The sequence below is a fragment of the Chlorocebus sabaeus genome, chromosome 18, assembly GCF_047675955.1.
Source record: "Chlorocebus sabaeus isolate Y175 chromosome 18, mChlSab1.0.hap1, whole genome shotgun sequence".
Lineage (NCBI taxonomy): Eukaryota > Metazoa > Chordata > Mammalia > Primates > Cercopithecidae > Chlorocebus > Chlorocebus sabaeus.
In genome coordinates this window covers 64,655,867-64,679,974 of record NC_132921.1, presented here as the reverse complement: position 1 = coordinate 64,679,974, position 24,108 = coordinate 64,655,867, and the positions used below count along the sequence as shown (strand labels likewise).

Below are 24,108 nucleotides of genomic sequence, written 5' to 3'. Positions count from 1 at the left end.
TGTTTATGATATGTTGACACTGGCACCTCTTCTGCAGAAGTTTACCATTAGCAAGTACAGCAAACTTGGTGCCATTGTCAAGGCCTTTGTAGAACCAAATGATGCTTTGTTTGGAGAGGGTGGGATGTGGTTCCGTTGTTCTGGGATATATATGATATTCAATAGATAGATGAAGGTATTGGTCGGGCGTGGTGGCTCATGCCTGTAATCCCAGCACTTTGGAAGGCCGAGGCAGGTGGATCATGAGGTCAGGAGATCGAGACCATCCTGGCTAACACAGTGAAACCCCGTCTCTAGTAAAAATACAAAAAATTAGCCAGGCGTGATGGCGGGCGCCTGTAGTCCCAGCTACTCGGGAGACTGAGGCAGGAGAATGATGTGAACCCTGGAGCTGGAGATTACAGGGAGCTGAGATGGTGCCACTGCACTCCAGCCTGGGTGACAGAGCTAGACTCTGTCCCACCCAAAAAAAAAAAAAATACATATCCTGGGAGGTAAGCATGTAATCATATCTTTTCTGCAGCATCACCGTGCCAGTTGAAATGGAGATGTTGGATGATGTAATTGATGGACATTATAAAATGACCAATGTAACACTTTTATTTTTGGGGGAGTCTCGCACTGTCGCCAGGCTGGACTGCAGTGGTGCAATCTCGGCTCACTGCAACCTCCAACTCCTGGGTTCAAGCGATTCTCCTGCCTCAGCCTCCCAAGTAGCTGGGATTATAGGCATGCACCACCACACTCAGCTAATTTTTTGTATTTTTAGTAGAGACGGAGTTTCACCATGTTGGCCAGGATGGTCTCGATCTCCTGACCTCGCGATCCACCCGCCTCGGCCTCCCAAAGTGCTGGGATTATAGGCGTGAGCCACTGCGCCCGGCCGTAACATTTTATTAGTAAGTTTAAAGTTTGCCCATAGAGCTAATTACCTCTGATTCTTCAGTTTTTCCCTCCATTATACACGTATAATAAGGAAACTTGGTACCCTGCTTAAAAAATGTGACTGTGAAGGAACATGACTAAAAACTTACACAATGAAATGTGCTTTGCACTTTAGGGGCAACATACACATTTCATCTATGCTGTCATTCTGGAAAACATTTTGAAACACCCCTTCCTTTTTTTTTTTTTTTTTTTTTTTGAGATGGAGTCTCGCTCTGTCGCCCAGGCTGGAGTGCGGTGGCCAGATCTCAGTTCACTGCAAGCTCCGCCTCCCGGGTTCACGCCATTCTCCTGCCTCAGCCTCCTGAGTAGCTGGGACTACAGGCGCCCGCCACCATGCCCGGCTAGTTTTTTGTATTTTTTAGTAGAAACGGGTTTCACCGGGTTAGCCAGAATGGTCTCGATCTCCTGACCTCATGATCCGCCCGTCTCGGTCTCCCAAGGTTCCTTTTTAAATTGCTTTCAGAATCTCACAATGTAACCTTTTTTTTTTTTTTTTTTTTTTTGAGATGGAGTCTTGCTCTGTAGCCCGGGCTGGACTGCAGTGGCCGGATCTCAGCTCACTGCAAGCTCCGCCTCCCGGGTTTACGCCATTCTCCTGCCTCAGCCTCCCAAGTAGCTGGGACTACAGGCGCCCACCACCTCGCCCGGCTAGTTTTTTGTATTTTTAGTAGAGACGGGGTTTCACCGTGTTAGCCAGGATGGTCTCGATCTCCTGACCTCATGATCCGCCCGTCTCGGCCTCCCAAAGTGCTGGGATTACAGGCTTGAGCCACCGCGCCCGGCCACAATGTAACCTTTTATTCCCAGTGGTGGAAAATCTTTACCCTTCAAGGTAGATTAGGTTTTTGGAAATAGCTAGAAGCCATTCAAAGCAACATCTGATGAACCATGCACGTCAGATGAATTATATTTACTTTTGGAGTATAAGAGTCCTGTGACTATGTGGGATTGATACTCATTTTTATCCTGTGTAGCACCTAAATTAAATTTAAAGATAGTTCTTTCAGAAAGAAAGAAGAGCCCTCATGTCATGTTACACAGTGGTATATCAGTGGAATTAATTTATTGTAGCCTTCAGAGGTGGTTGATTTAAAAGACAACATTCATGCTAGAGTGTAGATGTGACTAGACAGTTTTACACCAAAACTTGGAAGAAGAGAAAACACTGGGGACAAATAGGCTGAAGAGTGGGGTGCAGTTGGATGAGTCTTAAGGAATAGGGAAATGGTTTGGGAAGTTAAAACAGATGCACAGAACTGATGATTGAAGCATTTAGATTTAGAAGGTCATTTGTTTTCCTTTCCAGGGTCCCTCATTATTAAATAGCTCCATGATGGCTGGAATCCTGTCCTAACAGTCAGCTGCTGAAGCACTTACTGTGGCATATGTCTTGGAACTATTCAGTTCATTGTTCCTTTTTAATGAAAAGAAGAAAGAAAACTAGCATTTATGAAGCAGCCGGTAGTTTCCAGGCACCACCTCATGGGATCCTCACAGTGGTCCTACCTGACAGGTGCTCTTAACCCTGCTATATGAAGGGGGCCTCTGAAGCTTAGGTCCAGCTGAAACGGAGGAAGGTTTCATCCTGGAGGTCCGTGGCAAGTGGGAGAGCTTTGGTGTAAAACTCCCCGTCTAAATTCAGCCACGTCATGTGCTTGCCAGCCCACCCCTAACATGTTTGTGGGGACCCAGTCAGAACAGGCTTATCAATACAGGGCCACATACCATCTGTTTAAACCAGTGGTTCTCAGCTGCGGACAGTTTTGCCCCCCACCCCACCCCCGGGGACATTCAGAAATAACCAGAGACCTTTTTTTGGCTGTCCTAACTGGGGAGGGTGCTACTGGCATCTGGTGGTTGGAGGCCAGGGATGCTATACTCCTCACCTCCCAAGCAAAGAATTATCTGACCAAAAATGTCAGTATGCTGAGAAAACCTGTATCTAAACTATTAAAAGCCATAAATCCAAAGAAAAGATAATTGTTCGAGGGGATGGATATCCCATTTACCCTGATTTGAGCATTACACATTGTATACATGTATAAAATATTACATGTCCTCCCCAATTATGATATATCATTAAAAAATTTTTTTTTACAGCTGTAAATCCAGTCACCACCCCCATGGCCTGGCCTCCATGGCCACCAGTGACCCTGCAGAAGCCTTGTCCTTTGCCAGCTGCCCTAGGGAGCCTGAGTGTAGGTCTGCTGGACAGATCTACACTGACTTGCAGGGCACAGGTCTGGGGCAGCTTGGCTTGTGATAACCACCTGTTCCCTTATCTAAATTGTCTTCAAAAAGCTTTCCTAGAGATCTGAAATGAATCAGAAAAATACTTACTGCCTTCATATTTTGGGTTTGTGATACACAGAGCCTTCTAAAGTGCAGGACCTAGGACTAAAGGCAGTATTGGTACCTGAGACATTATAGGCACCGGGAAAGTTCTTGAATGATAGGTGTACATTTATGTACAGTCTGCACTACTTCGTTTTAAGGGCTGTTACTGTGTAATGTAAGGCTAGATTGAACATGTTGTAACTACTTTGGCTGCGAAGTGATTGACTTTTTCAATACGTGTATACTCTCATCTTTCAAATAGCAGTGTGGTCTAGAACCAGGGGTTCTTTACTTGCGGTCTGAAGACTAACCATAGTGTGGTTCCATCGGATCCTCCGAGCACAGATCTGTGTATGGTTGTATGGGTATGCACGTATGCTGCTGGTTTGCATGTTTTCTGTAAAGAGGGTATATTGCAAAGCTTAGTTGGGTTCTCAGAAATGAGAGTCACACAAACTACTCACGGGCTATATATTCTCTAGGGTTACTTTTAGATGTTTAGAAGCTGAGATTAGGAATTTACGTTGAGATCAGAAGTGAATTTGTTGTGGTCCAATGTAATTTTTGACGGAAGGAAGAAGCTCTCTGTTGTGTGTAGGTATACATAAAATGAAAGTTACATGTAATTTTCTGTTGAAATTACTACTGTGGAATCACCAAGCTCATGATAAAAATGAAGTTGTGGGAAATACTTTGCTTTGTACTTAGTAGAGTTGAACGCTCAGAAAGCCATGGTTTTCGAAATGTCAGATTGTTTTACCTAGGATACGTAGAAATTGTCTAGAAATTCACTTTTTGAGTGAGGAAATTGAGGGCTAATGATATTCAATGAGTTGTTCGAATAACCTAGGAAGTTTGTAACAGTATAGGAATAGAAGATGATATTTATAGCCAAGAATGAATATATTCACGTTTTAAACTGTGTACTGTATTGACATTGCTTTACATTTCAATTAGAGTTTTATTGCATAATTTTATTCCTATTTTTCTTCTTCTACCTTTTTTCCTTCTTCTTTCTTCCTTCTTTCTTCCTCCTCCTTTCTTTCTTCCTTCCTTTTCTTCTTTCTTTTTTTTCTTCCTCCATCAGGGTCTCGCTCTGTTTCCCAGGCTGGAGTGCAGTGGTGTAAACATGGCTCACTGCACGCTCAACTTCCTGAGCTCAAGCCATCCTCCCACCTCAGCCTCTGAGTACTACAGATGCACACCACCGCACCTGGCTAATAATAGTTTTTTTTTTTTTTTTTTTTTGGAGACAGAGGTTTGCTCTGTTGCCCAGGCTGGAGTGCGGTGTCACTGTCTCAGAGGCTCACTGCAAGCTCCGCCTCCTGGGTTCACGATGTTTTCCTGCCTCAGCCTTCCGAGTACCTGGGACTACAGGTGCCCGCCACCACGCCTAGCTAATTGTTTTTTTGTATTTTTAGTAGAGACGGGATTTCACTGTGTTAGCCAGGACAGTCTTGATCTCCTGACCTCATGATCCGCCCTCTTTGGCCTCCCAAAGCGCTGGGATTACTGGCATGAGCCACCACACCCGGCCTAAAAATTTTTTATAGAGAGGAGATCTCACTACTGTGTTGCCCAGGCTGATCTTGAACTCCTGGAACTCAAGTGGTCTTCCCACCTTGGCCTCCCAAAGTGTTGGGATTACAGATGTGAGCCACCGTGCCTGGCCCCATTGCATAATTTTCTAATTGTAGTAAGATTCAACCATTTTTGAATGTCTGATTTCGTGGTATTAACTACATTTACTATGTTGTACAACCATCACTGCTATTTCCAAAATTTTTCATGACCCCAAACTCTGTAACCATTAAGCAATAACTCTCCATTTCCCCCAGTCCCTGGTAACCTCTAATCTACCTTTTATTTATGGATTTGCCTATTCTAGATATTTCACATAATTGGAATCATATGATATTTGTGTCAGGCTTATTTCCTTTAGCATGTTTTCAGGGTTCATCCATGTTGTGGCATGTATCAGAACTTCACTTACTTTCATGACTGAGTAATATTCCATTGCATGGATATAACACATTTTGTTTCTCCATTCGTCTGTTGATGGACAGTTGTGGTGTTTCCACATTTTGGCTGTTGCGAATAATGCTGCCACGAACACTGGTATACAGATGTCTGTTTTCAGTTCTTTTGTGTGTATACCTGGGAGTGAAATTGCTGGATTATATGGCAATTCTATATTTATTTTTTATTTTATTATTATACTTTTTTTTTTTTTTCGAGATGGAGTCTCACTCTGTCACCCAGGCTAGAGTGCAGTGGCGCTGTCTCAACTCACTGCAACCTCCATCTCCTGCGTTTGGCAGTTCTCTACCTCAGCCTCCTGAGTAGCTGGAATTACAGGCGCCTGCCACCACGCCCAGCTAATTGTTGTATTTTCAGTAGCGGTGGGGTTTTACCATCTTGGCCAGGCTGATCTTGAACTCCTGACCTCATGATCCACCCACCTCAGCCTTCTAAAGTGCTGGGATTATAGGCATGAGCCACTGTACCCGGCCTTATTATTTTTTGAGACAGATCTCACTCTGGCGCCCAGGCTGGAGTGTAGTGACGTGGTCTCGGCTCACTACAACCTCAACCTCTTGGGCTCAAGCAGTCCTCCCACCTTAGCCTTCTCAGGAGCTGCGATTATACATGCACACCACCACGCCTGGCTTATTTTGTTTATTTTTTGTAGAAACAGGGTCTCACTATGTTGCCGAGGCTGGTCTCTAACTCCTGGGCTCACGTGATCCTCCCACCTTAGTCCCCCACAGTGTGAGCCACTGTGCCTAGCCTGGTAATTCCATATTTAGCTTTTGAGAAACCACTAAACTTGTTTTCTACAGTAGTTACACCATTTTACATTCTCACCAACAGTGCACAAGTGTTTCAGTTTCTCCAGTTTTCTTTCTAACATATATTTTCTCTTTTTAAAAAACGTTGACAATTTTATTTTCATATTTCACAATATAAATAAAAACTGCACTTTTTTTGTCCCACTTCTCTACTCCAAAACTATTCTCTCTTTAATAGGAAAGGGGAGCACCTTTTCTGTATCAGGCTGTTAAGAAAACACCCAGAGTCACAGCATTGTGATCTCCTGGTGAAGTAGAACAAGTAATATAAAACTGATATAGGGACGTCTCCCCTCTATCCTTTCTGTCTGCTTGAGTCATTCTGGGCCAAATGGGCACCATCATGGGGACAAGCAAGAGGTCTCATCATTGGGGACCCAGGCATCATTGGCATGTAGCTTCCCATGGGCAGCCTCATTCCAGGAGCAGGTCCCACTGGCATCATCCTAGGAGGGGGCCCCATATGGGCTGCTGGCATCATACCAGGGTGAGGACGACCCAGAAGACTGGAGGGAGGTGGTATCATTGTTCCTGCCGGCGGAGGAACAGAGATTGAAGTAGGAAGTGTCTTTCCTTGTTGAAATGCAACCCTTGTTTTGTCAGTCAGGCTCTGAGCCTGTTCTTCCATCCTTTTCTAATAGTAATTTTTCACATTCTCTCTCTGTTTCCTACCACTGCAGTATGTCTTTCTCATAAATGGAGAGTCGTGGGTGAGGTATGTATTGCAGTAGTCACAGCCATTGGCCACTCTGTTCCCTTTTTACAGAAACGGTGGCCATCATAGTGGGTATGAATTGGTATCTCATTGTGGTTTTGATTTGCCTTTCTCTGATGGTTAATGATGTTGAGCATCTTTTCATGTATTTATTTGCCATTTTGTCTGTCTTCTTTGAAGAGGGGTTTATCTAGATCCTTTGTCCATATTTTAATTGAATCATTTGTCTTTTTGTTGTTGTAGGAATTTTTAAATGTATTCTGGAGTTAAACGCCCCAATTTGCAAATATTTTACATTCTGTCTGATGTCTTTTTCTTGATAATGTCCTTTGATACGGAAAAAGTAATTTGAGTGAAATCCAGTTTATCTACTTTTTGTTACTCATGCTTTTGGTGTTACATCTGAGAATCCTTTGCCAAATCCAAGGTCTATGTTTTCTTCTGAGAGTTTTATGGTTTTAGGTCATTGGTCCATTTTGAGTTAATTTTTTAATACGGTGTAAAGCAGGGTTCATCTTCATTCTTTTGCATATAGAAACTTAGTTGTCTCAGCACCATCCGTTGAGACTGTTCTTTCCGCCATGCAGTGGATTTGGTACTCTTGTCAAATATCAATTGGCCATAAATGTTTGGGTTTATTTCTGGACTCTCAAGTCTATTCAGTTGGTCTGTATGTCTGTTTTATGTCAATACCACACTGTTTTGATTACTGTAGCTTTTTTTTTTTTTTTTTTTGAGACAGAGTCTTACTCTGTCACCCAGGCTGGAGTGCAGTGGTGCAATCTCGGCTCACTGCAGCCTCCGCCTCCTGGGTTCAGGTGATTCCCCTGCCTCAGCCTCCCAAGTGGCTGGGACCACAGGAGCCTGCCACCACACCTGGCTAATTTTTGTGTTTTTTGTAGAGATGGGGTTTCACCGTGTTGGCCAAACTGGTCTCAAACTCCTGACCTCAAGTCATCTGCGCACCTTGGCCTCCCAAAGTGCTGGGATTATGGGCGTGAGCTACTGCACCCAGCCTGATTACTGTAACTTTATAATAAGTTTTGAAATCAAGAAATGGAAGTCTTCCAACTTCACTCTTTTTCAATATTATTTTGGCTAGTCAGGGCCCCTTGTAACTCCATATGAATTTGAGGCTTTGGGAATTTTGATAGAGATTGACTTGAATTAGAAGATCGCTTTAGGTAATATCGGCATCTTAACAATATTGAGTCTTCCTATTCATGAACACGGATGTCGTTCTATTTACTGAGGTTATCTTTAATTTTTTTGTCAGTGATTTTTCAATTTTAGTTGTACAGGCTTTCACCTCCTTGGTTAAATTTATTCCTAGGCACTTTTTTCTTTTAGATGCGTTGCATAATGTTTGAGATTTTAAAAATACTTAGCATAGTAAATCTGAATTTCAGCTTAAATAATGAGTCTAAGAAGGTACTGTGGAAGACATCTTGAGTTCTAGCTGGTTTGTCCTTGGATATTTAAGTAACCTCTCTCTAAATCTCCATTTCTTCATCTGTAAAATATAGAGATAAAGCAAATCTGTCTTTCATGAAAATTGTGTAGATCAGAGATAATATATGCAAAGGATTAATTCCAGGGTGTGGCTTAGAGTAAATACTAAATAAATAGTGCTTGGCTGCCCAGATTGTGTTTTCTTCTATGATTTCGATATAAATACCTATGTTGTTCTTGAAGTATACTTTTTAAAATTGAATACAATTAATTTGTTGCAAAGGCTAAAGATTTTTACACAAACTAAATAGAGCCTTTTTGTATAAAGTATGCTGAGTCTGGAAGAAAAATTGAAATGTCACACTTCTTCTGTTTCAGTGGTGCTTTATCCTTTTTCTTCTAATGTTGTTGCACCTTTCAGATGCGTTTTTGCTTTTTGTATCCTGTGTCTTGACGTTACAAGGTTAAATCTTAGACATTACCAGCATTTTACTTGAAAGACTAGCAAAGCTGACTAACTTTTCCCCTTTTACTACTTAGTGCATTGAGGCTTTACCCTCACTGGAGAATGCAGTTACTGCCACCATCTGGAATTGGATTCATCTGTATGTGTAGAATATGACTTATGTATACAACTGAGTATCAGTGTTTCAGTTTTTTCTTACACATGTTAGTCGAGCTTTGGATTGAAGTAGGCAGATTCACTAAGTGTAATCTGAGAATTCAGTTACTTTTCATTTTAATTTAAATTTCACCAGTTAAATAAAATTCTTCATAACAGACTTAAATATAGCATTAGAATTTCTAAACATTGTGAAACTAAATTCTTTATTCTCATAGCAAAGTATATTAGTCATTTTTGCTATTTCTTCTGCAATTCAAGAGTCTGCATTCAAGAATACAGAATGTTGTATGTTCTCATGGGGAAATAGAGTGATAGAATATAGTCAGGTTGAGGAGCATGGAAGTTTGAAAAAGAACCAGAAATTGGGAGAGAGAGCTGACCACAGAAGCCAATGAGGGTTGCCAGATTCTGTTGGGGACCCATTGAAGGCTACAGATCAGTAATTTATATTGTTACCTATCTGGCCTGCTGGCAGCACTTGTGATTATTCTTTTTTTTTTTTTTTTTGACACAGTCTCGCTCTGTTGCCCAGGCTGCAGAACAGACAGTCTCGCTCTGTTGCCCAGGTGTGATCTTGGCTCACTGCAAGGGTTCAAGCGATTCTCTTGCCTCAGCCTCCCGAGTAGCTGGGATTACAGGCATGAGCCACCACACCCAGCTAATTCTTGTATTTTTAGTAGAGATGAGGTTTCACTGTGTCGGCCAGGCTGGTCTCGAACTCCTGAGCTCAAGTGATCCACCCACCTGGTTTCTAAGTACAGTACTTAACATTACAGCAGCTGTTCATTTCTATAGATGGAAGAAGGTGGCAGGAAGAAGAGTACCAGCTAATTACAAGTATCTTTTAAATTAAAGAATTTTAAGTAATTGTTTGAAAGACATCACAGCAACAGAATAATTTAAATAACCATCACCAGTTTTTCAGGTGGTTGAGAAAATCTTGAGTTAGAACTGTTGTGAGGAACCAGCTGTAGAAGAGAAAATTGGAGTCAGAGATGGACCTGAAATGTCCACGTGGAAAAAAACAAGTAAAGGAATGAGAGGATGAGGAGTTCCTACATGGTGCCGATACATTTTGTGATAATTTTCACTTATATTTTCTTTGGATTGTCTTAATGATGTAATCAACTCTTGCTCACCTTCATTTGTTATTTGTTGCTGTTTTTGGGGGGCAAGCTTTAAAGTATCTCACTTTTTGATCTGGAGTATAGGAACCCAGCACTGGCTTCTTCCAGTACCTTCACTTGGCCTCACTGTTGTGATGCACTGGGCCACCCCTATTACTGTGAGTCTATAACAAGTAATTTCTTTCTGAGAAGATTAAAGCACTACACTTTGAAAATTATTTAGTGTTTTAAAGTTTGATGATAGTAAGACTTGCATTTCAACAGGATTTTTTTGAGTTTGAATGAAATGGGGCTAATATAACCCTAGTACAGAAAATCGTATACTTAACGGTGTCATCACTGTGCAAACTGCTGTTCAGAGGTGAAATGGGAGAAGAAAAAGACACATTTAAACAGAAAGCATTATGCAATTAACAGGCCCCCTCTTCACCCCCGACCTCCACCCCTGTCAAGCAACTGAGGTCTCAGGACTCCTGCCTGAGCAGAACAGAGGGTTTTCCATTTTTTTTTTTTTTACTTCAATTTGTTGAAAACGTTGTCCAAAAGTTGTGACACAAGTCAGGCCATAATTCTTCTGATCCATAATTAGACTGTTTAGCTTTACTCTCTTAATGTTCAGATACACTTGACTGCTACAGCCGGGCAACTCTCGGTATTGTCTCTCTCATCTTCAAGTAGTGAGTAAAAGCTTGACCTTGAACATTTGTGTTGGAAGGGTTAGACCACAGCGTTTGTTTGATCCTAAGCTCCTTAAACTGCAATGTGTACACCGAACATATTCTAATTCTTACAGTAAACGTGTTGCATTAAGTTTTGAACTTGGTAGAAGAAAGCTTTGGTCAGTTAGTCTTTTTTTTTTTTTTTTTTCTTCATTAAAAAAATAGACTTATCAGAATAGACTACAAAATGTGTGAATTTTAAAGATAAATGACAAGTCTTCAAAGAAGTTTATCTTTGCGAGAGTCGCTTTAAGCTGGGCCTCTGACCTCAGGAGACCCTCCCTTGTTTTTCCTCTTCTGTTCCTGGAGGAAGATCTGTTTGCATTTGATTATTCACTCGCAGTTCAGTGAAATTGCCAGCCACTAGCTGTCCTGTTTGGAATTTTGAGATTGTATGAGGATATTATGAAACACTGGAACTTGAGTAAACTATATAACCATTACCCAATGAGCAGTTAAACTACAAATGTTTGAGAAACCGAAGAATGGTAGCAAGAGGACTTTTATCTTGGTTTTGAATAAAAAGTCAGTCCCTTTGGGGTTGTTTTCATAAACAGTGAATTATAAGTGATTCCATTTAGGAGAAGAAACACTTCATGTGCTTTAGTGTAGATAGTGAGAGCCATTTGGCTCTAAATGAAAACAACATTTGTTTCAGGTGAGCCATGGTCTTTTACATGTTCCCTTTGTAATGAGGGACCTTGAAAATGCAGAAATGCACCTAAGTTCTTCACTGTAGAAGAATTCTGGTGGGTGTTATGAAATTCTTTGTAATTGAGATTATAAAATCTTTTCATGATTTTTAAATAATCAAAACTTAGTTTTGTCACATCTTCATTGGTAATCCAGGAGCAAGATGTTGTGTTGCCACAGTGTGGCCACTGGGGGGAGTACAGTTATTTTCAGGTTTTATGGTAAAATACTTGTGGTGTAAAGGTATTTCTGTTGAACCAGCTTAGTACAGCTTCAGATAAGCAAATTCTAGCTAGAAAGTTTTAAATAAATCGTTACATCCTCTTAAAAAGCCATGTATACCAATACTTACGGGATTAGTAGTAGAAAAAACAAAAAGAAGGTGTGTATTTTACTTAGCATCACTGTAAGTTGTGGAATCTGAACAAGATTCTGTTTTTCGTAACTAGCATTTTAGCTTTGTTTCCCTAAGTTAGACTTTTTTTAAAGAATTAAGTCTTGGGAAAAAGACTTCCAAATTCTATGCACTTTTAAAAAAAGATCATTGAAGATATGCAAAAGTAAAAAGTAGCTTTTCTCAGTATTCATTTATTCTTATTTTAGCCCGTAGAGAAAAAGTTTGACAATACAGTAACGTTTTCTTTTGAAAATCATAGGGATGCTTAAGAATTGTTGGTTGTGATTTTAACATTTATCCATCAAGACTGAAAAGTGTCACCTTACAGATCGGGAGCTGGAAGCAGAACTTTGGCTACCAGCCTTGAAGGTCAGGGTGATCCACAGGTGGCCATAGGAGGAAACTGTAGGTGTGTTCGTGTTGGCCACACAGATGTTTAGAAAATGAGCTCACTTCTGATGGGTCCATAGTACATGTTCCTTGCAGTCAGGACATTCTGGGAGTCATCAGCTAAAACAAGGAAACGATACAAACACTGGCAGGAAACCCCAAATGACTGGCCTCGGCACTCCGCTTGTTGTGTAAGTTGTGTTGTAGGCAAGAGTTGCTGAATGGAATTCTACCCGCTGACCTCTCCTGCTGGATCTCCACCACGCCTCACTTGCTAAGCCTTTGCTCCTGCCTTTTGTCAGCCTCCTCCTGCCGATCCCCGGTGTGTTCTCTCTTGGTCTCTGCTTGGCATAACAAAAAGGCACTGAATCAGAAACTGGGAGGCTGCTTGTCCTGGCACCTTTGTTGACCAGTTGGGTGACATTGGGCTAATTTCCTGACCTCTTTGTGGACCTTAGTTTACTCACATTTAAAATGGATATGGTTTTTGTCTTTCTTCTTTCCACCCTCCTTACAGTTTCCCCTTCTTCTGCTATCCAGTTGAATGTTTTCTCATCTCTTCTACATTTTATTTCCTCTGCCCCTCTAACTTTTCTTTTTTTCACCTTCTTAGGTTTCTCTTTAATCTCTCTTTCTCCTGCTAGCCTCCCCTTCTTGCTGACCTCTGACTTTTTCCACTTTTCTCCACTGGCAGCACCCCAGTATCCGGTTTTTATCACTACCATCTGATGCCAAGGATCCTGAGCTGCAGTAGTTCATGGATGAAGAGATTTAAATTTTATTCATTGCATAAAATTTAGACCATAAAAACCTAAACCGTTCTTTTCTGAAAGTAGGAGTTTGTGTACCTGATGTGTATTGAATTAGATTGCAAGTGACTGGGCACTTTGGTGTACTGCAGGCCACGTTACTATCTGCTGGGCTAGAAGGCAAGCAGGAAAACATGCTGCGTGCAAGATAAGTTTTGCCATTTCTAATTTTGATGAAATAGGTTTTTAATTCGGCCACTTAACGTTTTTATTATATGAACCTTTGTGGTGTGTTACTGTATTAAACATCACCAAACACCTATTGCTTGGTCAAATATTTGAAAATTTTGTCTTTTGTGAAGTTGAGATGCAGAGAAAAAGGTTTAATGTGAAGATCATTAAATGGATGTGGATCAGCTAGTGTGTTGTTGATGAATTAAATACTTTAAAGGAATGATGAACAGTCCAGTTGTCCTCAGTTCTTCCTTACCTGTAACTTGCCTGAATGTCCTTTTCCCCACCTTGTTCTCAAGATTTTCTCAGGGTTTTAGAGCAGCATTGTCCAATAGAAATATAATGTGAGCCACATGTGTAATTTCAAATTTTCTAGTAATCACATTTTAAAAAGTGGAAAAAGAAAAAACTAGGTAAAAGTAAATGTAATACCTTATTTAAGTCAGTATATCCAAAATATCCTTTAAATATGTAGTATATATTAGAAATTATGAGATTATTTTATTCTCTTTTCATTCTTAGTGTTGGAAATCCAGTGTGTACATTACACTTGGAGCACACTGCAGTTGGTGCTGGCCTGATTGCCAGTGCTCAGTAGCCACATGTGGCTAATGGCTGTTTGTGATGAACAGCACAATCCTAGACAATGGTATGAAAAAAATAGTATATCTTAATTCAGAAATCTAGTATGTTTGTCCATGTGAGTTAAGTGTGCTTTCGGTTTTTAGAAAAATTCAGTTGAAATTACTATGTGTTGACTTATTGAGAGCTGCCAAAGAAATACCGGGAATGTTTGAATTTTACAATGTTGCATTATCATATTCTTGAAATGAAGTAAATTCTGCTTGTTATATCCAGTGCTGAGCAGGATGCCTCATAGAATTGTGAGAATGTCTTGGGTCATGGCAGTCTGACAAAGTCAAAGTGTTCATTAGTTGGGCTCCTTGAAGCATGTCATCTGGCTGACTTTGGGAAGCTCCCTGCTGCTGGGAAAATGTATGTAAATGACTTCCCTTACATGATTAGCTTACATAAGATGAGTCTCCATATGTATAGTAGCTGTTTTAATTTCTACAAAATGAGGATGTGATTGGTTTAGAGAATCATTAACTCAATCCCTGTCCTGTGTGATGGAAGCTGCAGTGGCCATCATGTGATTGGGCAGGTCTTGGTGCCTATCAGTGTAAACACATGGCACAACCTGTCCCATGCCCCTGCTTATCTCCTTCGGGGAGAAGGGGTTGAGGCATTTTGAGCAAATCTCATTGGTAAACTTGTGTATGCATTGCTTTTTTTTTTGTTAGAACCATTTCCTTTCTGTTTTAGCCATATAACTGTGTCTGCAAGCAGTTTGTACTCAGTTTATCAAGAGAGCAGCTTTCTGTTTTGATTATACACCTTCATCTCTGAAAAAAGACATGCTAGTTGATTTTCAAGATGTTTTACTTAGAAGATGATAAGGAAGATGAGGAGGTTTGTGAAGGCTCATTAAGTAAAACTCAAGATGTTTACCATGACAAGTCCCCTCCTGGTATCCTGGTGAGTTACATCTCCCATTGTGCCTCTTCCCTTCCCTGCATGCTCAATCTGGACACTACTGAGAGAAGAGGGGACGGCACCCACAAAACAAAAAGGCTAATGAATGTCCTTTCTTAGGAAAATGCTGTAGTGAATTTTATTAACTTGTAAGTGCTATGTTGAACAGAAGTCTTTGGCTACCTACCCTGCTTCATTCACTGTACCATCTTTCTACTGTCTCTATTTGTTGTTATTTAACAAAAGACTTCTTTTCCTAGGAAAAAAATGAAGTTGCTGTTTTAAACTGAGAATTTTTAAAAATTACGTTTCAAAAATAGTATATTTGGTTTCACATTCTCTTTGCATTTAAGTATAGTAGTAAAAATCGTATAAAAGTGTTACAGTTTTTGTTGGCCTAGCCATAATTATTGGAATGGTAAACTAATATCTTGAAGCTGACGTTGTATTTGGATATATTATAGAGGGTGGCTGCAGTTGCTTTCTTCTGTGATCATAAACAAGAAATTTTTGTAAGCTTGAAATAAGTGGGGAAAATATAAATTGTCTGAACTTTTTAAATCCAGAGTTTTCTCTCTTGTTACAAGATATAACTTAGAACAAGTTGTATAAGCTTAATGTAAGTCCCAGAAATCTGCATTAAGGAAACAAAATCAATTGACTTGAGGACAGTGTAACTCTACCTGTGGAAGCTTTCCTTTAAAAATAGTAAGAAGTAAACACGTATTTTCAAGGTTATTTTTTTAAAATTAAGTATGGATATTTTTATGAAAACAAGCGTAAAATCAGTGAGACAAAAATTAGTTTCTAAAATCTGTGGCTCATAATCTGATTTTAGTTTTAAGGTTATACAAATGTTTATTATCTTTAAAAATGTTATCACACTCTGCTTTTTGCTTTTGGATCTGTTAGTAAACGTGTGCTTGTTCAGAGTTCTCAGGGACTAATGGGAAGATGTGGTTTGAATATGAATGGAAGAGTCAGGTGCTACCAAGGGAGGCAGTTTGCTTTTGAAATCAACATTTTAATATTATAGAGTGTATACACATACAGGCTGATTCACATTTGTTAAGGTCAGAAGGGAGAATAGAGAACCTTGCTGACTTTTTACGAAATACTTTAAAAATTATTCATTTGTTAAGTAGCACTAACACACATAAGCTGTCCGTCACAGGAAGTTCTTAGGACTTGTGTCTGCTGGTGTTTTCCAGAAAGAGGTCAAGGGGTGTTTGCTTAGGCTGCATTCTATTAACGGTTCGGTTTTATGTTGCCATTAGAACATTGAAGTCTAGTGAGTCACCTCCCTGTCCCATGAGAAACATGAGTTTTCTTAATGCTAACGTTTGGGATAAGGATCTGATATCTGCTTAGTAGCCTGTAATGATTATATAGGAGTTTGACTTTAGAACCTGGGTGTGTGTGGTAAGAGGGAGAACCCTGTTTTTCAGGGTCCAGGCCTTCTGTGACCTGAACACTCCTTACAAGTCACATCCTTTCTGAGCACCCCTCTTGTAAGGTGACAGTTTAAGTTTTGAAAGAGTCTTTCCTCATGGTTTTGTGATTTGGGAATACAAAGGCATCATCTTATGTTTTAGAAAACCATGAGAAGATTTCTGTGCTTTGTTAGAAACGTGGAAATTTCAAAGACCATGTTTTCATATTTTTTGAAACAAGTGAAGACAATATCTTTATTTGCTAAGGAAAAAGCTAAATTATTTTATATTAAAATACCCTGAAGTCCCAGAATAATCTATTGGCCATATTTTCACCCCATTTTAAAAAATCACTTTGATTGCATTTTTTTTTTAAGTTTGGGCAGAATATACTACAGGAGTTCTTAGCCAAACTTGTAATCCTCAGAAATGCTTATAGAATTGGAGCCTTTCTACAGTTTAGAGCTGGGAGGGACTCTAGAGGTCACCTGAGCATTCTTATTAGAGAAAACCCCTGGCACAGAGCCCAGACCTCTTCTCCAGCAGAAGTGAGGCTTGATCCTGGGTCTTCACATCCTGACCAGCTGCAGGGGACTCCAGGAAGCCCTGAGGGCAGTGCCCCTCAATCCTCAGCTCTGTGAGCTGTTTATCAAAGGACCTGGGCACCTCTGGTTGATGCCAAAAAGCTCAACCAGATTTAATAACACAAACAGTGGTCGGAGGTGGCAAGTCACCCTGCGGGTGGGGCACATGATATGAGGCAGAGTGCTTCGTGCTAAGTTAGGAAACCCTGAGTCCACCTGGAATTTGGGGTGGGGCTGAGGTTAGTGGTGGGGAACCCTACCCATAACACATTGTCATTACTGATTGCTGCCCAGATTCCTAGAACAACTCTAGGTGAACAGGTCTAAAACTAATTATGTTCCTCCAGTCTAGCGTGGCCAGTGTTCAAAAAAGTATTTGAGTGGAATTTTGTTTCCTCATAGAAATAATGTTACTATACCTGACTGTCTCATAATTAGCCAGAGAACTCAACCAGAGTTCTGAGTCCTAGAACAAGGGGGGAAGAAGGGCTAATGCAAGAATTTCCTCTTTCTTTCTGGATAAGGGCCAGGTTTCACCAAAATTTTTGAGATAAACATTTTCTCAGCTCCATTTTCAAAGTCATGTTTTAGCTCCCACTCTCCACAGCTAGTAACTTTGGGCTTGAAAATGATACCTTTCCTCCCTCCTAACTCCCCTACGTTTTAGGAGCGTTTGTGCTCTTGCCACTGAGCTGTGAATGGGTGATGGTTCCTTAAGCCCTGCAGAAGTAGCTGCATTCGAGGGAGAAGATTCTAGTAAACCTACAGGTGTGCTTTGGTAGGCTCACTAGCCAAGTGACAGTGTGCACTGAAATGAAAACTGAGGCCTGCTAAGAGGATATATATTGGGGGACCATACAAGATTACTGGTCAGGCAGTTTGGGGGAGTAAATTCTCTGAAAGTCTTTGTTTTCAAAGCATGCTCACCACAGATGAACTCAGGAGTTTGGGGGAGAGTAGTTTTGGGATTGTGGACATGAATATGTTTTGGCTGTTTGAAAATTATTTATTATTCATTTTTATGTTTTTTTCATTTTTTTCATTTTTATATTTATGCCCCCATCTGTTTTCAGTAAGGAAGGACTTAGAAATAGTTTACAATTAAGAAATACATGCACACAAACTGCCTCCACACAGACTGCATATTGCATAGTTAAGCTTATTAATGTAGAGGAAACAAAATTGTCTTCATTTAGCAAATATTTATTGTGCTACAACTGAGTCCCCATAGATGCATGTAAATATATATATTTTTTTGTTTGCCTTCACTAATATGTCTGAATTTTTTGCTGCTCTGGGTTTATGAATAACACAGCTGGGCAGATATCCAGCAAATGGCTGTGTGAATGCTGCCATGTTGAGTTTGCCTGGATACTTGGTCCTGATTACATACTCGACATACTCAGTTCCTTAGAGTGCCTGGGGAGCCCTGTATTGTAGATGTGATCCAGGTGTAGTCTTTGTGTGCTGGGAAAACACACCTTAGTTCCATCACTGTGCGTTTAGATGTCCGAAAAGATCAGGCTGCTGGCCTGGCCTAGAGGAGATGGACACAACTCTGCAAGGATCTAAATAAAAATCCCGATTGGACATGGTGGCTCGCAGCTGTAATCCCAGCACTTTGGGAGGCCCAGGCAGGCGGATCACTTGAGGCCAGGAAGTGAGGCAGGAAAGGAACAGGAACTACACCCTTCTTCAGCTCTGTTCACTGTCAAGAAAACGAGGGTTTGGAACTCATTCCATGCGCCTGTGGTCCTGAGACACAGCTTGAGATGTGCTACATTCTGGGATCATTTGGAGGCTTTCAGAAGTACTTGCACTGGAATCTGCAGATGGGGTGGCCTGGTCATGAGGATTCCCCAGGCACCTCAGTGACCCCCATCGTGCAGCCGGGGGTGAGAAGTCGCAAGGACGGTGATGCCCACATCTGACTCATCGCTGAGTGAATCCCTGTGAAGCTTTCAAAAGAAAATACGGATTTCCCAGACAGACTGAAGCAGAATTGAAGGCAGTAATGGAGGCCAAGAATAACTGTTTTGTTTTGAAAATGAAACTACAGCCTTTATTCAGATTCTTCTTACTAATGTCCTTTTTCTGTTCCAGAACCCCACCTTACCTTGAATTGTCCTATCTCCTTAGTCTCTTCCAATTGTGACAGTTCTTTAGTCGTTGCTTTTCACGACCTTGATGTTTTGATGAGCACCGGTCAGATATTTTGTTGAATTTGTCTCTACTTCGGTTTGTCTGATGTTGTCTCGTAATTAGATTGAGGTTGTGTGTTTTTGGTCAGAATACCTCCGAAGTCCTTTTCAGTGAGTCATACCAGGAGTCCCTGAGGTGAACGTGTCTTAAGTTTTCCCGATCACTTGGTTATGGTTGTGTCTTCCAGGTTTCTCTACTGTAGAGTTAAAAGTTTTTTTCTTTTGTAATGAATGTGTATCTTGGGAAAAATACTTTAAGAATATCCAGTCATCTTGTTTCTCCTTCAACTTTTTTTTTTTTTAAAAGCCGGAGTCTTGCTCTGTCGCCTAGGCTAGAGTGCAGTGGCGCTGTCTTGGCTCACTGCAGCCTCCGCCTCCCGACTTCAAGCAGTTCTCCTGCCTCAGCCTTCTGACTAGCTGGGACTACAGGTGCCACCACTTCCAGCTTCTTTTTGTATTTTTAGTAGAGGTGGGGTTTCATCATGTTGGTCAGGCTGGTCTTGAACTCTTGACCTCAGGTGATCCACCCACCTTGGCCTCCCAAAGTACTGGGATTACAGGCATAAGCCACCAAGCCCTGCCTCCCCTCAAACTTTTGCCTCCTATTTTTAACATCCATTGATGGATCTTGCCTTCCATAAATAATACTGTGATATATTCTAATAGTGAGTTTCTGGTTTCATTTTTTCTTCATTAATTAGAATTCATCTGTAAGAGCTGTCATTTCTCACTTACGTATTAATTTATTCTATCAGTGAGGACTCAAGAATATTTTATTCAACTGATTATAATCTAGTAATCCTATTTTGTTGCTCAGATTGTTCTGTGTTTAGCTCTTGGGAGTATACTTCTGTTTTTTCTCTGACATACACTCGCTCTTTTGATTTTGAGCATTTCCCAGTCTCTGGCTCCATAAGATGCTCCAGCATTATCTTGTATTTTCCTGCCCATAGCCATGGAATGAATCAACCACTTCTCCAAGGAGCCCTGGTTCCTTTTATTGAAGAATGATATTTAGAAAGCAAGATCTGGGCCATAGATACGCACATTGTTTTGAGAGTATGCTTGATTCTGGGTCCTGTTAATAGAGTTAGGATACCTGAATGTGTTTTCTAGGTATAAACACATCAGTGCTTGTGCATGTAGTTACCTATGTATGTACTTTAAAACCATGAGTTCATACTGAGACCTCCAATTCCAGTCCAACACCACAGGGTTCATTTTAGCCTTCCTCTCTGGGAAGTTTTATTTTTAGAAGCTTTCCCAGGTGTTTTTGATTTTTTTTTTTTTTTTTTTTTTGAGACAAGGTCTCACTGCCACTCAGTCTGGAGTGCAGTGTAGGAGGCAGCCTCTGCCTCCCAGGCTCAAGCAGTCCTTTCACCTCAGCCCTCCTAAGGAGCTGGGACCTCAGGCACGTGCCACCACACCTGGCTAATTTTTGTATTTTTCTGTGGAGACTGTATTTTGCCACGTTGCCCAGACTGGTCTTGAACTCCTGGGCTCAGGTGATCTGCCCGCCTTGGCCTCTCAAAGTGCTGGGAATACAGACGTGAGCCACCACACCCAGCCCCAGGTGTTTATGATTAATTAGACTTGGAATGATGACTTCTGGATGTATATCTGTGGATCCAAAGGCTATTATGGCTTAGTTAAGTGCTCTTTGTTAATGAACAGTCTGTTCCATGGTGAAGTATCGTTTTCCATAACTGGGTTAATCATCATTTCTTCTTATACTAAAAAGAATTTGTATGTCACTTCTAGCTAGCCCTCATTAGTAAAGTCAGTCCCCTGTTTTGTGTGGGAAGTGATATAGTTTCATGGCTAGTATGCTTATAAAAATTTGTCAGAGAAATTGAGCACACCTCAGGAAATGTTTAGTGGGTTGAACGCTCAGGGAAGCTGTTAAACATTTCAAAAAACATATAAACAATCCATGCATACAAACGACAGAAAGGCTCAGGATTCCGCTAAAACCACATTAATTTTAATCCTTGAGTTATCTTCTTTTTGATAAGGCAGTCTACATTCTTTTTTCCAAGTGTTGTTTGCTTTCTAAAGCAGGTGCTCTGTCAAACTTCTTGATAAGAAGCCGTTCATCCCCAGTTGTTGAGAGTACTGACTGTGAACTTTGGTTTTGCATGTGCTTGTTAATTTAGTAGCTGCCACCTTAGCTACAGGAGTTGCAATGGTAGTCCATCTGGCTTGTTCTTACCCTCATTACTAGGGTACCATATGATACAGGTTGAGGGACCTTCAACCCAGGGCGTTAACGCAGTTAGGACAAGTAATTACTCGACATTTTAAACTTGTCCTAATTGTGTTAATGTTAACTGTGATATTAACTAAAGTTCTTTGATGGGTGAGAGAGGACGAGATGGGAAATAAGGGGGATGAGCAAAGTTTAACATGTCCTTCCCTAGACATAGAACCTATAGTAATATATTAATTTGTTTCCAGTCTGGGGCTGTAATTTTGATGGTGGAAGAATCGTACGCATTCCTGACTTCTAGGTCGGTGTGTTAAATAGAAAGAACTTCCGATAGAGTTGGAGTGTTTCTAAGGAAATTGTATCCCACCAATGTCAGTGATAGTAAACCCTGAAAGTACTACACATGGTTTCTATAGCAACCTGCTAAAATTGTGTGCCTTTTGTATGTGGAATTAAGCTAAATAATCAGATTTCTTGGCTTATTTTAGAGTTGCTATGGTTATCAATAGTCGCCACTAAAATAGGTTAATTACACAGTTCTTTTAGAAGGTTTAGGGTAAGGACATACCCCTTAAAACACACTTTTATGATCATAACGTAATCATATCTGTAAGACTACTCATAATAAAAGGCTTGGCTAGGCGTGGAATCCCAGCATTTTTGGGAGGCAGAGGTGGGAGGATCACCTGAGGTCAGGAGTTCGAGACCAGCCTGACCAACATGGAGAAACCCCGTCTCTACTAAAAATACAAAATTAGCTGGGCGTGGTGGCGCGCATCTGTAATCCCAGCTACTCGAGAGGCTGAGGCAGGAGAATCACTTGAACCCGGGAGGCAGAGGTTGCAGTGAGCCAAGATTGCTCCATTGTACTCCAGCCTGGGCAGCAAGAGTAAAACTCCCATCTCCAAAAAAAAAAAAAAAAAAAAAAAAGGCTTAAGATTTTTCGTGTGTGGTAGCATATAGAAGAATCATCATAGCCTTCTAAAAGCCTTTATGAAATTCTTAACTGCACATAGCCTGAAAATTCCATGAATTTTTAGGAGCTGTTTTAGGTTTCAGTGAAATTAACATGGGTATTTAAGGTGGACATACCAGGGTTTTTGTCTGGTCATGTCTCTGGGTAACTGCTTGACTATAGATAAGTTGCTTCTCTGGACATCAGTTTTCTTATTAGTACAATGAATATAACATTTACCTCACCTGGTTGTGAGGATTAAATCAGATGAGGTATGTACAATGGCATTTGGGGTTTGAAAAATTTTTTTTTTTGTTTGAGTCAGGATCTTGCTCTATTGCTTAGGCTGGAGTGCAGTGGCACAAACATGGCTCACACTACAGCCTTCACCACCCTGGCTCCGGCGTTTCCTCCCACCTCAGCCTCCGGAGTAGCTGGGACTACAGGCATGCACCACCACACCCAACTAATTTTTTAAAAAAATTCTTTGTAGAGATGGAGTCTCCTTCCATTGCCCAGGCTGCTCTCAAACTCCTGGGCTCAAGTGATTCTTCTGCCTTGGCCTCCCAAAGTGCTGGGATTACAAGTGTGAGCCACCGCACCCAGCCTAAAATGGCAGTTGGAAGGGTTGAGTTAGCGCCCTCTCCTCTTTTTCCCTCATCACCTCCCTGTAACTAACATTAGGAAGAATAATGAAGAAAACATCTGAATGGTAGCTTATGTAATTTGTCAAGGATATACAATGTTTAAAAAGTTAAGACCGTGAGAAAATGAATTTGAATTTTCACCAGTATAGAGGTGAATTTACATTTTAAGCAAATCCCACATGTGAAAATCCAAACTTAAAAAACAGTTAAATTATTATCAGTTTGTAAAATAATGTAAGGAAGGATTTCTCTAATAATAGGCTCCCCCAAGGACACTGAAGATACCTTAAAAACAATACCAGTAAAATCAACTTTGTAGAAATAGACCTTAGCAATCCCATTTTAAAATATTAAAATAAAATGAAATTACGTTCACACAAATGCCTGTACACAAATGTTTATAGTACAGAATGAGCATCCCTAATTCAAAAATCTGAAATCCAAAATGCTCTAAAATCCGAAACGCTTTGATGCCACATGTGGAAAATTCCACACTTGCCGTGGTGATAGATCCCAGTCAAGGTGCAGTTAAAGCTTTGTTTTATGTGCAAAACTAATTGAAAATATTTTCTGTAATTACCTTCAGCCTATGTGTTTAAGGTGTATATGAAACATAAATGAATTTTATGTTTGGACTTGGATCATTATGTATATGCAAATATTCCGAAATTCAAAACATTTCTGGTCCTGAGCATTTTGGAAAAGGTCTCAATTACAAATAAAACTACTCAACCTGTAGTTTTATTTGTAATTGCCAAAACCTGGAAACAACCCAGATGTCTTCTAGCTGGTGAATGGATAAACATTTGATACATCCATACAGTGGGGTGCTACTTAACAGGGAGCAGACTACTGATCTGATCCATGCAGGAATATTGATTAATGTCATGTGGACTGTGCTAAGCTACAGAAGCCAGAATCCAAAGGTACATACTGTATGGTTCCATTTATATGATATTCCAGAGACGGCAAGACTAGGGACAGAAAGCACATCAGTGATTGGCATGGGCAGGGAAGAGGGATTGACTCCAAATGGGTTTGGGCGTTTTGGAGAACAATCTGATTGATCTGTGTCTTGACTATAGTGGTGGCTACAGGAATGTGTGGTCACAACTAATGATTGTACACTACGAAAGGGTTTTACTATCTGTAAAGTGTGTGCTTTTTTTTTTTTTTTTAAGAAAAATCTATTTTGAATCGTTCAAGGTACAGCTATTTGTAATCTTAAAACTTCATTTCATAGCTAAATTGGCATGAACATTTAGCTGGAATTCTTTCTGTGCTGGTAGGTATAACCATTACACA

The 24,108-nt window shown here is 40.5% G+C and overlaps 1 protein-coding gene and 1 pseudogene across 5 annotated transcripts in view; one reads left to right on the top strand and one right to left on the bottom strand.

The window, feature by feature from the left end:
- The window catches only part of LPIN2 (lipin 2), a 127,361-nt gene that overhangs the window by 31,150 nt on the left and 72,103 nt on the right, over positions 1-24,108 (top strand). The window contains exon 1 of one of the 5 annotated variants that reach the window (XM_007974515.3): positions 14,518-14,777. The exons of the other annotated variants lie outside the window; for them this stretch is intronic. Coding sequence (XP_007972706.1) covers positions 14,676-14,777 — 102 coding nt within the window. The 5' untranslated portion in view covers positions 14,518-14,675. Of the gene's footprint in view, positions 1-14,517; positions 14,778-24,108 lie in introns of those variants that run through there. 5 annotated transcript variants of the gene reach the window in all.
- Positions 5,536-13,014, bottom strand: LOC103222853 (U1 small nuclear ribonucleoprotein C-like; annotated as a pseudogene).